The 13577-nt window shown below is 43.2% G+C and overlaps 1 protein-coding gene across 1 annotated transcript in view; it reads right to left on the bottom strand.

The window, feature by feature from the left end:
- Positions 1 to 5592, bottom strand: part of LRIG1 (leucine rich repeats and immunoglobulin like domains 1) — a 144689-nt gene extending 139097 nt beyond the window's left edge. The window contains exon 1 of the mRNA XM_054975670.1: positions 4530 to 5592. Coding sequence (XP_054831645.1) covers positions 4530 to 4744 — 215 coding nt within the window. The 5' untranslated portion in view covers positions 4745 to 5592. The remainder of the gene's footprint in view (positions 1 to 4529) is intronic.
- Positions 5593 to 13577: the final 7985 nt, after the last annotated feature.

Genomic DNA, 13577 nt, shown 5'->3' with positions numbered 1-13577 from the left:
ATATAAGCACGCATGTGTAAATTTTACCAGCTATAGAATTCAGCTTTTTTGTTGGTAGCAGTACAGAATTTTTGCTTTTTTTTTTAAGCACACAGCAAACAAACCTGTGTCTGAGCCTAGGAGCCTTCTCTTTGTTTTATTTAGGACTTGTTCCAACTTAATGCTTTGCATCTCCGGTATGGCTTCAGATGGGACCAAATCCCACAGATGCACATGTGTGAAAACATCCTGTAGGAATGTATACTCTCTATGGCTTCTTGCCAATTAACAACACAGAGAACTCGGATCTGTATTCATATTAAGCCACATGTCAAAAGTGGCTACAGTGTTCCATTTCAACCTTGGAGAACAAGCCTTCTAACTAAATCACAGCATCTTAGCCTCTGGGGAGTGTTGCAAGTATAAAATATATTGTAACCTTCAATAATAAGATGATATATCTTTTTTTTCTTCCCTAAAAACTATTTGTGGAGATTTTTAATCTGGTAAAGTTTATTCATCATGTCTCTCACTGGAAAGTCGATCTCAGGGACACATTAGTTCATGGCAGTGCCAAGTCCAAGTTATGTATATATGTAAGTGGCCTGTTAAGGCTACCTAGGTTGACTCGTGACCTGAGGAGATGCATGGGAGACAGAAATTCCAAGTTCCAAGTTAGAGTGGTGGATCAGGATCTGGGAGACATACATTCAAATGTCCATTCTCCTGTGAAAACTCACTGGGTGACCTTGGGTCAGTCACTCTCAGACTAAGTTACCTTACAGAGTTGTTGTTGTGAGGATAAAATGGCCCCCTCTGGGGAGAAAAGCAGAGCATAAATATCTAAACCTGCAAATGACTGATTTGTTTATTTTCAGATATAGAAGGATTCTTTTTGTGTAGTATTACACTTTTAAAGCCTGTACTGTTTTATGTTTTTAATTTTGATTTAATCTAATTGAAAATACTAAAAATCTCTTCATATTTCAGCCCAGTTTAGCTTCAAGTAGCCTAAGCCTTCATGTTAATCTTGCATCAACCAAGTAGGGCACGGCGGGGGAGAAGAAAAAAGGAATCACAAGAAGTTTAAAAGTCCCTGGACAGGGAGAAATGAGTTTAAATATTCTTATTGTTTTGGGGGAAAATAGGTGTATGTACATATTTCCCCTGCATATTCAAATATTACTCAGTTTTACAGTGGCTCACACCATTAACAGCTTACTTCAAAAAATTAGTTGATAACCATTGCCGGGAAGCTCTAAGATACCCCAAACCAAAATTAATTAATCCAGCCATAGGTCCAAAGGCTTAAACTAAAACCAAACAGCACCAGAGGTCTTCTGCCATCAATAACTGCAGCAATTAAAATATAAAGACCTCAAAAGCTGGAACTATGTGGTTCTTTGAAGGCCAATGCCACTTACTAAGGCATACATTTTCATCAGCTAAAACCCATTTTGTCAAATACACAAAACTGTTTTGATGATTTTCTAGGCCAAGCATCTGACAAACTAGACAACAGCCTCACAAGCCAATTATTCGTTCACTGTGTACCCTATAACCTCTTGGTTGTTAGTTACAGACTAACACAGCTACACATGTGAAGTTTCAAGAAGAGCAATCAAAAAGTTTATAACTTGCCATAACACATCACAGGGGGACAATCCATGTTATTAGCCGGGGTCCTATACAGGAGTTAATATGAATAGAACTTAAGGGTGCCTGGAAGTAACTAGCCTCAGAAAGAGAAATGTTTTTTCCATGCATTACAGTAATTGTAACTACTGTATGGCTCAATGTGAGATTTAACACTTCTGGTGATATAGTACTAATACTAACTACTGTCAACATGCAGTCTGGCCTCAAAAAGGAATAAAATGACATGCAGGCAGCATCTTTTGGAACAAGATAGCATTAGCTGTCTCTGAACTATGCAGCTTTTTAAACAGTGCACATGGATAGTGAACAACAACCGTATCTGTTGCCAGATGTGACCCCCCCCCACAGACCTTGAAAATTTTAGCTCAAGTAATGATCAGTGAGCAATCACATTTGTGCTTTAGCAGCGTCAAAAGACTGACAATAAGCAGCTCTGTAGCAACAAGTGCTTCTCTGGTGAAGTTTAAGCATACAAAATAGTCTGATGTACGTACAGTCTTCCAAGCTGTTGTGTGTGTGAGAAATGCAGCAATAAATAACTTGAGATATTGATATAATTATTATGGTGGTAAAAAGAAATTATACTCCTGAGACTGACAACTAAATTATAATGACATCAATCTGAATTAAAAATTCACGCTGCGACACAGGCCTCAATGATGGCATAAAACCAGACCCACAGTCATTCCAGATTCCCTTCCCCTCTTCACTGTCATGAAAGACATACTTAGCTTACACTTTACAGTGGCATATATATAGCAACCTGACATGCCTAGAATGCTATTCAATATTTTAATTGGAAGGAAGAGCGTTAATACAGTTCTATGTCCTTTACTGGTGAAAACAGAATTCCTTTAGAATGAAAGATTTCAGGTCTCTTTAAGTAGCTAACTCAAAATGGCAAAAAAGCTATTCATTTTTCACTGTCACTTATTCCAGATCTTCATTTGTGCAATACCATATGGCATACTGAAACATTTCTCTATGTAATAAATGCATACAGTCATTTACGATTATTTTGCAATGCAATGTCAAAATGAAATTATTTTGTCCTGATTTTCCTCCTTTGGCTGCCTGTATGTTTCATTTTTTCATTTAAATCTGTTCTATTCTATCACACTAACGCTGGGGTATCTCGGGTTACAATGTGTGTGAATCTGCTTTGACATCTGTAAGTAGAATACCACACTTGAGTTATGTATACTTTTAACTCAAGTAGCTCTTTGCTAAAAGCATATTGCCTCCATTCTAGCCAGCAAGCACCAGCTACTGGAATGCAACGCAGTATGGAAAGATTTTTTTTTTGTAAAAAAGAAAAAAATCTAACTTCTGACAATCCAAGAGTTACACATAAGTATTAAAAGTACAACCTAGTTAGTGATAATTTACAAATGCACTCCCATATTTTAAACTTCCCTCCTTACCAGGCTTACCTGGAAATAAGTTACGCCTGCAGCCAGCGGTAAATAATTTCACGTATAAGAGAACTGTAGATCTGGATATAAGAATTGATGAATATCTTTGAGACTTAGGTAGTTTCTTAGACCCAATTTGAATACCTTAATCTGAAGTCAGGCCACATTGGTCCCAATTATGAAAACAACAGGAATTAAGTATTTTTCCACAATTAGCTGGAAAAGACTCTCACAGAAGTGTTCTAACAGATAACAAGGGTCCAGTGTGCAACAACCCAAGGGGAGGCACGTGGCCTACATCTGCAAACAATTTGCCTTTTTTTAAAAACTCCCCAAATTCATCATCTCAATTCCCCCTATTGAGGTGTAGCTATTAATTCCCTAAAAACACAAGGAAGTGGGTCATACAAGAAATAAGGACTATTCTTTGTCCAGAAGAGGCAAACAGCAACCTTTTATTTGCAGCCTTTCCAACTTTCATCATTGAACTAGAGAAGAAACATGAGATATGTAATCTCAGGAAGAGCTACTAAGAAAAAGAGACACAAAAGTATGAGTTCTAAACATCTAGAATCTCCCTTCTCATAAGTACCGATTATACACCAAGACAACAGAGCTGCTGTTACAGGTGCTTGGTACATAATAGCCAGCATATAGTGTGTACATCCTTGGGGATTTGCATTTTTAAAAAATCACCTGCTTCTCAATCCTGGATCTTGTGTACAATGTGGTGATTAGTGTGAAGACCTCAGCCAATGGACAGAGAATTTGATAGGTTTGTAAACTTTTATTACATGGGACCTTTATCACTTTACAGATATTTTTATACTTGAACAAGTATAGATCTTCCAGAAGATATGCATGCAAATAAACTTAATGACTATCACTTCAGGTATCTAACATCATACATGCAAAATGCCACACCTCTTTCCCACACACACAACAGATTCAACTAGAAGACTGTCAACAACTTCAGCATATGCAATATTAAAAACACGACCAGTTTGTAGACCAGTGTCCAGAGAAGTGACTGGTGAGAAGGAACACAAGTCCAATTGCCTGAGTAGCAAATATTCCTCTTAAACTTGCAGCAGCAACAACAACTCAACAGTCTCAGGATTTGAGTTTCCCTTTTAAAAGCTTAAGTTCTACAATTCTGCTGAACATCTCTAACTAGAGGGGGATTGAGCTAGCGTCTATTCCCACTGGGATCTATCTACAAGGATAGGAGAACTCTCTACCCCCAAAGGGATTTCGCGGTGTCAGTTGCTCAGCAACTAGCTACAACTGGAGCCCACAATAAAGGGAAAACGGGGCATTACATTAATCATACACGGCAAAGAAAAGGGTTGGTTTTGGTCAGGGATTGTCCTTCACAGAAGACTTTTTAAAAAAGAAAATAATGGGGGGGGAGGGGGCACAAAACAGCAACACCCTATCATCAGATCTCAAAGTTCAGAGGGATGAGAAACTTACATATAGACTACCCAGGCGGGTATTTCCATGGGAACCTCTTCTAGCCCCAGGTTGCTACAGTCCAGAAGATCGCCTCTGCACGTGCAGTTGGAAGCGCAGGGTTGCTGCTCCAGACAGGAGCTGAATCCCGTGAACGTTTGGACGACCAAGAGGAAAGTCAACACGAAATCAGAAAACGGCAACGACCCCAACTTTCCCCATCCCGGCAGCGCCATTTTGTATCCTGGATGCGAAACAGGGACCACCAACTAGAGACAGGGGAGAAGGCAGAAATCCAACGAAAGAAGAGGGGTTTCAAAAAGAAATCAAAGTACTATGGTTCGAGTTCTTCAGGCCAGATCGCTTGGCACTCACGCGTCAGTCTCTAGGCCTGCACTCGTTTCCAGCATCGCAGCCCAGCCGCGGCTGCAGCAGCTCCTGAAGTTTCTCGGCGGCCGATTCTGAGTTTGCGGCGCTCCGGTGCTGGTGGGGGGCCGGGGTGGGGGCGCTCGGCAGGGAAGCAGCCCAAGAGCGGCTCATCCAGCAAGCTGGAGTCTTTAAAGCGGTTCTGGAAGGGAGGGGGGGCGAAGCCTCTCAAGCTCTCGCCATCAGCGCCAAGCCCAAGCCGCCCACCTCCTCCTCCCAGAACACGAGTCGCATCATTAATAAGGGTCTGGATCCTGCATCGGGAGAAGGCGGCCCCTTCCTCGGACGATCGCCTCGCCGCGGCTGAGAGCTGGCCGGAGCTGCAACCAACAGTCGGCAGATCCGCGTCCTTTCCCAACAGAAAGTTCCTCCGCCTTTTCCTCCTCCGGTCCGAGAAAGGTCTCAGCTCCGCGTGGATCCAGCCGACGCCGGGGCTTGTTGCATCGCCACGCCGATCCTCGCGCCCGTTCTCCCCCTCCCGAGGCTCAGGAACCTTTCCCAGCACGAGCGAAGCGGCGCTTTATCTCCGCCTCTACAACTTTCCCTTTCTGGTTTCCCTCGGCCCCCTCCAACACCTCCCACTCCCGCCTCCCCGGGCTGCTCCTCCAGCGCCCAGCGTTGCCAGCCAAGGCGATTAGCGCGATCCTCCGGGGGCACCCCCGCGGCCAGCCACCGTCTTCCCCCCAGCCCCTTTCCCCGTCCACAAAAACCACTTTCCAACCCCCCAAGCGTCGCTTTCCCAACTCAAACCCACGTTGGACACATTGCAACATGTTCCATCCCCCTCCCCCGCCCACCTCTCGCTCCCCATTGGCCACCCGGCGTTCTACGGCAGGCCCGCGCGCCTCCCGATTGGACGGGCCGCCTTCCCGAGTTTGGATACACAACGTTCCATTGAGGTTGGCAGGCCGTCAATCAGAGGCGAGAGGTCCCACCCCCCTTTCCCACCCAAGGTGTGAAAGCGGGAGACTCCCACTTCAGCCACCGCTTCTTAAAGGGGAAGTGCAACACACGCCGGGAATGGAGGGCGGGCTGCCAGCTCTTCGCTTACATGTGGATCTGGTTCTCCGCAAGAGGCTTTGGCGTTCTGGGGAAAGAGACGCAGCCACGTTAGCCTCTTAGCGCTTAAACAGCGGGCGGGGTTTCGGGGCTGTAGCACATTTATTAGGGAGCAAGATCCGGGTCCAATAGCACCTTAAAGACCAAGTCGATTTCCAAGGTATGAGTTTTCCAGAGTCAAAGCTCCCTTCGTAAGCTTTCAGGGGCCAGGTGCATGCAAAAAGTTAGAGAGATGGTGTAGTCAAATTCCATAGGGCCGCAGGGACGGCTGTGTTCGTTTGTTGCTGCCAAAACGCAGCGGGATCCGAACCGCAGGGCTAGTGTGTTCCCATGTCCATGTGCACACTTGTTGGTATTCCTACGGGCTTCGGAGCTGAATGCCAGTTGCCCGTTTGCAGTCAGTGTTGGTGGTGGTTAGAATGTAACGCTGTGATCCTATGCGCAGTTGCTTGAGGTTTAAGTCCTGTTGAACACCATGAGATTTCCTGTTGAGTAAACCTGTTTAGGCTTGTCTCCGAAGGAACCAGGAACTGGAAACAGGAACCCTCTCCAACCGGCCTACAGGGAAGTATATAGGATCCCAATCCATTGCAGCGTGTCCCTACAATCTTTCCGGGTTGGGGTGTTGGGATAGTTTTATTCGGGGGTGAGAATGGAGGAACTTCCCCAGCTCATTGCAGTGGTATTCAAAAGACCACTACTTATTTTTGATATTGAGATAATGTGTGATACCCAGGGAGAATACACTGCTAAATAATACCTATAGGGTGCCAGAAAGAAGGGGGGCTACCGAGAGCAGGTTTTGGGGGTGATGGTGTGATTTGTTTGAAGATGAGCACTGGAGGTCGGACCCAGAGGAAACCTTGGGTTGTTGGGGAGTTGTGGTGGCTTCCTGGGCCCACATACCTGTTGCAGGAGCCCTGCAGAGGTCCCTACCTATATGTGTCTAGATCTGATAATGGGGCTAATCCCCATGCCCCAAATGCTGACTGTTCAAAAAGCAATACCGTTCCCTTTGGTCATTTGGGAACACTTCAGAAGGGACAATGGTACACTATTTTGCATCTCTGGTGGGGAGATAAGTAGGATATAAAATATATGAATAAATAAAATGCGGAGATAAAATGGAAGAGTATACTTTGTATGCCACCCTGAAGGAGAAAGTGGAGGATAAAAATATACGAAATGCATTTTTAACAGCCACCTGAAAATCCACCACATTCCTCTGACCATTTGGATGAAGCTATTATGGCGTAAGTTATATTGGGCATGAAACATCCTCAGTCAACTGGATAGACAAAAGAGCAAGATCCAGGTCCAATAGCACCTTAAAAACCAACTAGATTTGGTCTTGACGGCACTGTCTAGTTGGTCTTTAAGGTGCTATTAGACTTGGATCTCGCTCTTCGACTGCAGTCCCACACAGCTACCCACCTGAAACTAGGGTGCGGGCAGGCAGAAGAAGGGGATGGGTGGGGATGAAGAATGTTCTTTCAAAGTAAAACCAGAGTCCCAACGATGAAAGGGATAGGTGAGTCATGTTCGCATGGAGGACACAAATGAAAATGAGATCTGGTCAAAAGAGTTAAAGATCTAATCAGAGGAGAGATAACCCACGCCCAAATGGGGGGTGCCTTCCTGGGCATTCTGCAACAGACAGAAAATGACCTCACTCTGTTTTTTTTTCTTTTTAAAGGCTTAAATGGAGACTCCAATCTGGAGTTGCTGAGTTGAAATTCATATGCAGATTGGACATTATCAGACTTGGGCTCGATAGAGACTGGTAAGAGCCAGCTCACTGCAGAAAGTAATTCTCTCTTTATGTACATTGTCCTCTCTCTCTGGCAATTCACCACCATTTGAGAATGCGTCACATACACACCATTTACTCTTTAGACTGGATCTCCTTTTCATTTGTGCTCTGCAGAGAATGTGACACACCCCTCTTGCACAGCCGGGCTTTCTGACCAACATTTTCCCCACTGCCTACCCTTCTTCTGCTTTTACACATATATGTATAACTGCCAGCTGAGGATAACACTTCATGCATCTAATGAAGTGGGCCCTAGCCCATGAAAACATATGCCACCAGTATTTAAATAGTCGTTTGATTTTGTTTATGATACCTGCTTTGGGGGGGAAAATCACTAGCTTTACATGGTAGAGCCAGAAGGCAAAGAAACTGCAAAAGAAAACTGCAGGGGTGTCTGTCAGCTTCCTCTACACATTTGCGGCTGAATTGTCCTGTGGGCAAGGCAGTGCAACTGAAAGTTACTGCAACAATAGTGCAGTATTCAGCAATGGGTTTAAAGCAGCCCCAAACCCATGCAGAAAAGAATTCAAGAAATCAAGTAGATATATCCTACTCTGACAAGAAGACAATGTGCTGCTCGGGATTGAGACGCACATATTGCTGCTGTGTGCTTTTTGCCCTTTGGTCACAATTTCAAAACTTTGGGTTTTTTTCTTCACCTTTGCCATGTGTGTCTGTGTGGGGAGGCATTAGATATGCTAACTTTCTGGATGAAAACATATGCTTAAGTAAATTGGTTAGCCTTTAAAAGATCACAGGCCTCAGTACATCTTTTTATTCCATCTGAATACACATAGAATAGACTGGGGAGAAGCCGTGGCTTAGTAGTAGAGCTGATCTTCTTGATCTGTCTCAGTAGAAGGCAGCTTTATGTGTTCCTTGTATTTGTTCACGTATAAGCTGAAAGTACCAGTGTTCAGCAAATTAGAAAATGAAGATCCTCATGTGCACTATCATGTGCGCATGCAAGGATCCATAGGGTAAATTAAGGGTACCATTAAAAGGAATATCATTATCCCAACCACTAAATGCTTGTCATACTGCAAGCTCTTTGAAGTGCTTCTGGAGAAAACCAGGTCTTGAGCTTTGTCAGAGCTCTGGAAGAAGCGAGGTCTTAACCTGGGGAAAAGCCACCAAGAGTGCCTTCTGGCCTGGCCTTCCTTTACTGTCACTCCATATAAGGGTCCCAGAAAGCCACACTTAACCCACCAATGAGGTCACTGTCATCTTAGTCCTATGTGGGGGGGGGGACTTTAAGGCATTTTGGGTCTATGGGATATGCTAGCATTTGCTTTGGCAGCTTGCCATTTTAAGCAGAATTACACTGTTTGGTCCATTGAAGTCAATAGTCTTAGAGAAAGGCACCACTGCTTAGGAGTGCATTGCTAGTCTTCAGCTAAAACAATGTGCTCCTAATAGTCTACCAGTAGTCTATTTAAAAAAAAAAAAGAATTAGTTGTAACATTTTTTAAAAGATAGTGGTCTAGCCCTATTTTTAAACAGAGCAAGGGAAAGTTTCCTCAAGCACTAGAATGTCAACTAGTTTATTATTTATTTTTCATTTTTTCTAATGAGTGGAATATTTAAATGTTATGCCTCAGGGAACAACATGTTTTAGGCCAGCTGCAGCTGGGGTCTTTAAAGCCACAGAAAGCTGTTCTCCCCAAAGGCTGGTTTTCTGTATGTATCAAACCAGTTTCCTGCGAGTAAACTGCACAATACAACGAATATAGAAATTTCCCCCTCCTCCCGCCGCCCCATAACATGGAGCAAAATTTTCTTCTTGTTCTAACGTTGTTGGCCTGCCTCTGTCTCATATTGTTGGCTGCAGTTGGAATAGGAACAGAAACAGAAAACACGGTGATGTCAAAACGAGGGGAGGAGTTTTATTTATCTATCTACTTGAAAGGTCGGTATACTCCTTTTCAACCATCACAGTTCTCAGTGCAATTCACAACAAACCATATCTGTGAAAACAACAGCGAATCTAAAACGCTGAGCAACAATATACAGTGAAAAGGGTAACTGATTAAAAAAGTGAAACAAATCCAAAGTTCCAGCACACTGTAAATGTCATGTAAAATCTAAAAGAAAAAAACACAATTAAAAAACAGGTAGATCTTTACTATCTTCTGAAAAGAATGATAAGAGTATGGTAAGGGAAGGAAGATAGATCCATCAGTGACTACTTAGAATGATAGAATCCTAGACTTGGGAGGGATCTCCAGGGTCATCTAGTCCAGCCCCTGCACAATGCAGGAAATTCATAACTACTCCCCCTCCCACATCCCCAGTGACCCCTTGCCATGATTATATAATAACAACAACAACAACAACAGTGGTAGATTTATATACTGCCCTTCAGGGCAACTTAACACCCACTCAGAGCGGTTTACAAAGTATGTTGTTATCCCCACAACAAACATCCTGTGAGGTGGGTGGGGCTGAGAGAGCTAGAAGTTGTGACTGACCCAAGGTCACCCAGCTGGCTTCAAGTGGAAGAGTGAGGAATCAAACCCGGTTCTCCAGATTAGAGTCCTACGCTCTTATCCACTACACCAAACTGGCTTCTCCTTTGTAACACAGGTACCCTCTATGTTAAGAGAAAGTAAAGTGTCTAAATACCTGTTCTAAGAGATAAAAACTGGGAAAGCCTTGGCTTCTGTACCCTGTACCCTGTTTGTTGGTCATCATGGGCAACTGGTTGGCTGCTGTGTGAAACAGGAATGCTGATAGCAGGATTCTTATATATTCTTCTTATATTGCATGCATGAAGCTGCCTTACACAGAGTCAGATCATTGATCTATCAAGCTCCATCTTGTCTACCTTGGCTGGCAGTGACTCTCCAGTGTCTCAAGTAGAGGTCTTTATCTTCACATCAACTCCTACTTGATTAATGTTGAGATATGAACCTGGGACCTTCTGCATGCAAAGCAGATGCCCCTTTCAATGGAGGGACAGTGGCTGAGGGGACATGTCCTTATGTTCTAATCTGAGCAAAGGAATCCCACCACTTGGGGGCCATCCCCAAAGGACCTGCTCCTGGTTCCTGACAACCTCATCCCTAATTTTTCCATGAGTTGATAGAACATGGTATCGAGATTAATCAATAGATATTAATGCCCTGGAAGTGAGAGTGGGCAGTCGATACTATGTTATGAAGGAGGAGAATCTGACACTCGGCCATTAAAGTAAAAAGAAAAATAAGTTGTATTCATAAAGATCTGTATTATTTTTATGTACAGTTGATGGAGAAGAAAACACCCCTTGTGTTTTTCCCAATATGCTTTTGGTTTCTGTGCCTGAAAATATTCATGTACGGGATGCAAACAATAGACATCAGATCAGTCTTAAGCACCATCTGGAGGGAAGAGAGCTTTCCTTTCATCCGATCCTGACAAGCACTCATGCACAACCTTTTACCCACAGAGAGTCCCAATGAAATCACAATTAGGTTACTCAATATCGTAACTTTTCATATCAGGCCAATTGTCACGTTGACATTTGTGGTGGTCCCAATGCCAATTCTTTACCTATCTGGGTATATATGTTTACTTTAGATATAATTCTATAGGCTTCTAAAGAAGGAAAATTGCAGGTACTGATCCTACAATTGTTTCACTCTGGTCACTGGGGGAAAAAAAAACCTAAACTTTTACTGAAAGGTAAAGATTCAAGTTTCAGATCAGGTTTGGGTTGCTACATATCTCCTAACTATCACTGTGCCTTCACCAGCTGGCACCCATTCAACCTGTACAAGCTTTCACTGTCACAAAAATGCAGTGACTGTGGGCACTGCACCAATGAATTTCTGCCTGCTGTGAATTCCTAAAAAAAATAGAATCACTGTTAGGAAAAGAGGTGGCTATCCTGCTTCCTGTGCTATTTATGTTGCACATGAACCTTCCCCTATTTCAGCAAAATATATAAAATTATCCTGATACGTATGGCTGCATTTTGATTGTTTTAAATATTTCTGTGCTGTCTTTCTTCACTTAAGAGAAACCAACGTGGTTTAAAATTTAAAAAGCACAATTAAACCTCTACCAAGATAAAAGCTGATTTCATGAATTAATTAAACCTACCACCATTTAACCACAGCCACCAGTTAATTCCATTTTTCAAAGCATGCAAAAAAACAGGAAGAGAGGGCACCACTCAATCCTCCACTAGTAGCCCATTCTAAAACTCTTTAGCTTTAACGAAAAAAACTTCTAGAATGGATCTTACCTCACTTTGCTACAGGACAAATTGACACAATGGATGTACTACCAAGGTTTTCACACAATCTGCCAAGGATAGAGTCACTCGTTCCTATGCTGGTAGAGCAACTCCCCTTAGATTATCAGCCTTTCCATTCAGCATCACTTCCATCTTACCTGGGTTTTGTTTCAGCTTATTCCCCAGTGGCCAACTGACCATGGCATCTAGGCACCCATCTAGGGGAGTCTGCACTTACGAGCATATGAAGCTTCCTTTTACTGAATCAGACCACTGGTCCATCAAGGTCAGCACTGTGTACTTGGACTGGCAATGACTCTCCAAGGTCTCAGGCAGAGGTCTTTCACATCCTCTACTAGCAGGTTGTTTTATCTGAAGATGACAGGGACTGAACCTGAGACCTTCTGCATGCCAAGCCAATGCTCTACCATAGAGCCACTGGCTTCTCCTTTTGGTTCCTCAGTTAATGAAATATAGAGTACAGTGTCCTTTGATGGCACCCTAACCCAACACTCCAGACAATCTCATTCAAAGCACTGATGAGAGGATCGACTTCAGGGGACCATATACATTAACTCCCAGGGGGCTGACAGTGTCTTTAATGATCACTTTTTGCATACAAGAAGACAGCAAGGACTGAAACCACTGGAGTAGTGCCTCCCTCTCAACACAATCTCATGTTCCAAACGTCTCTACAGAACTGAATGTTCTACTGAAAGTTGCTGACAAATCCAAAAGAAGATGTTTCCCTTATTCATCTGCAAATGGATACGTCTTAGCTTTAATGCCATCTTCAGTTAGGTATGTTGTAAACTCTTAGAATTATGGCACAATCCAGTATACCTGAGCCCTTCACAGATTAACCCCCATAAGTTAGACCACAATGCTCCACAAGCAAACCATAGGAGAAAACAAGACACATCATGCCGGAGATAGCTCCTGAACCTGAACAGCCCTGGTAGAGTTTGTACCCTCAACGCACAATCTCCACAATGACCTACATCTCAATGACCTACATTTAAAACAATGGGATACTTCAACTCTTTATCCTTATCTGTTCAAAAAGACTTCCATTGCAACATAAAACATGCCCCCCACCACAAACAGGGAACTCAATTAATGCCCTTATTCATTAACTATTAATTGACCTATTTTCCAGATCATTATTTATTCCTGCATCTTGAGGTGATGCCACCATCATTGCTTTTGCCAACAGAGATGATATGTGGAGAAAGGACAGCTGTGGTTCAGTGGCTTTGCATGCAGAGGTTCCCGGTTCAGTTCCTGGCATCTCCAGGTAGTAGGTGAAGTAAACAATACTGACCTTGATAGCCCTTGATAGTCTATTCTAAGGCAACTTCGTGTGTTCATTTGATTTCAGCTAGGAATGCCACGATATTCATGGCAAATCCTGCTTAGCTTCTGAGATCAGATGAGATCGGGCTTGCCTGGGGTCTCCAAGTCAGGGCATATTATCATATATAAAAATATATAACAATAAACAACAACAACAATAGTGTTAGGTGTGCACATAGGCTGCTATAAAAGG

The sequence above is a fragment of the Eublepharis macularius genome, chromosome 4 (assembly GCF_028583425.1).
Source record: "Eublepharis macularius isolate TG4126 chromosome 4, MPM_Emac_v1.0, whole genome shotgun sequence".
Classification (NCBI taxonomy): Eukaryota; Metazoa; Chordata; class Lepidosauria; order Squamata; family Eublepharidae; genus Eublepharis; species Eublepharis macularius.
This window is presented reverse-complemented; position numbering and strand designations above follow the sequence as displayed.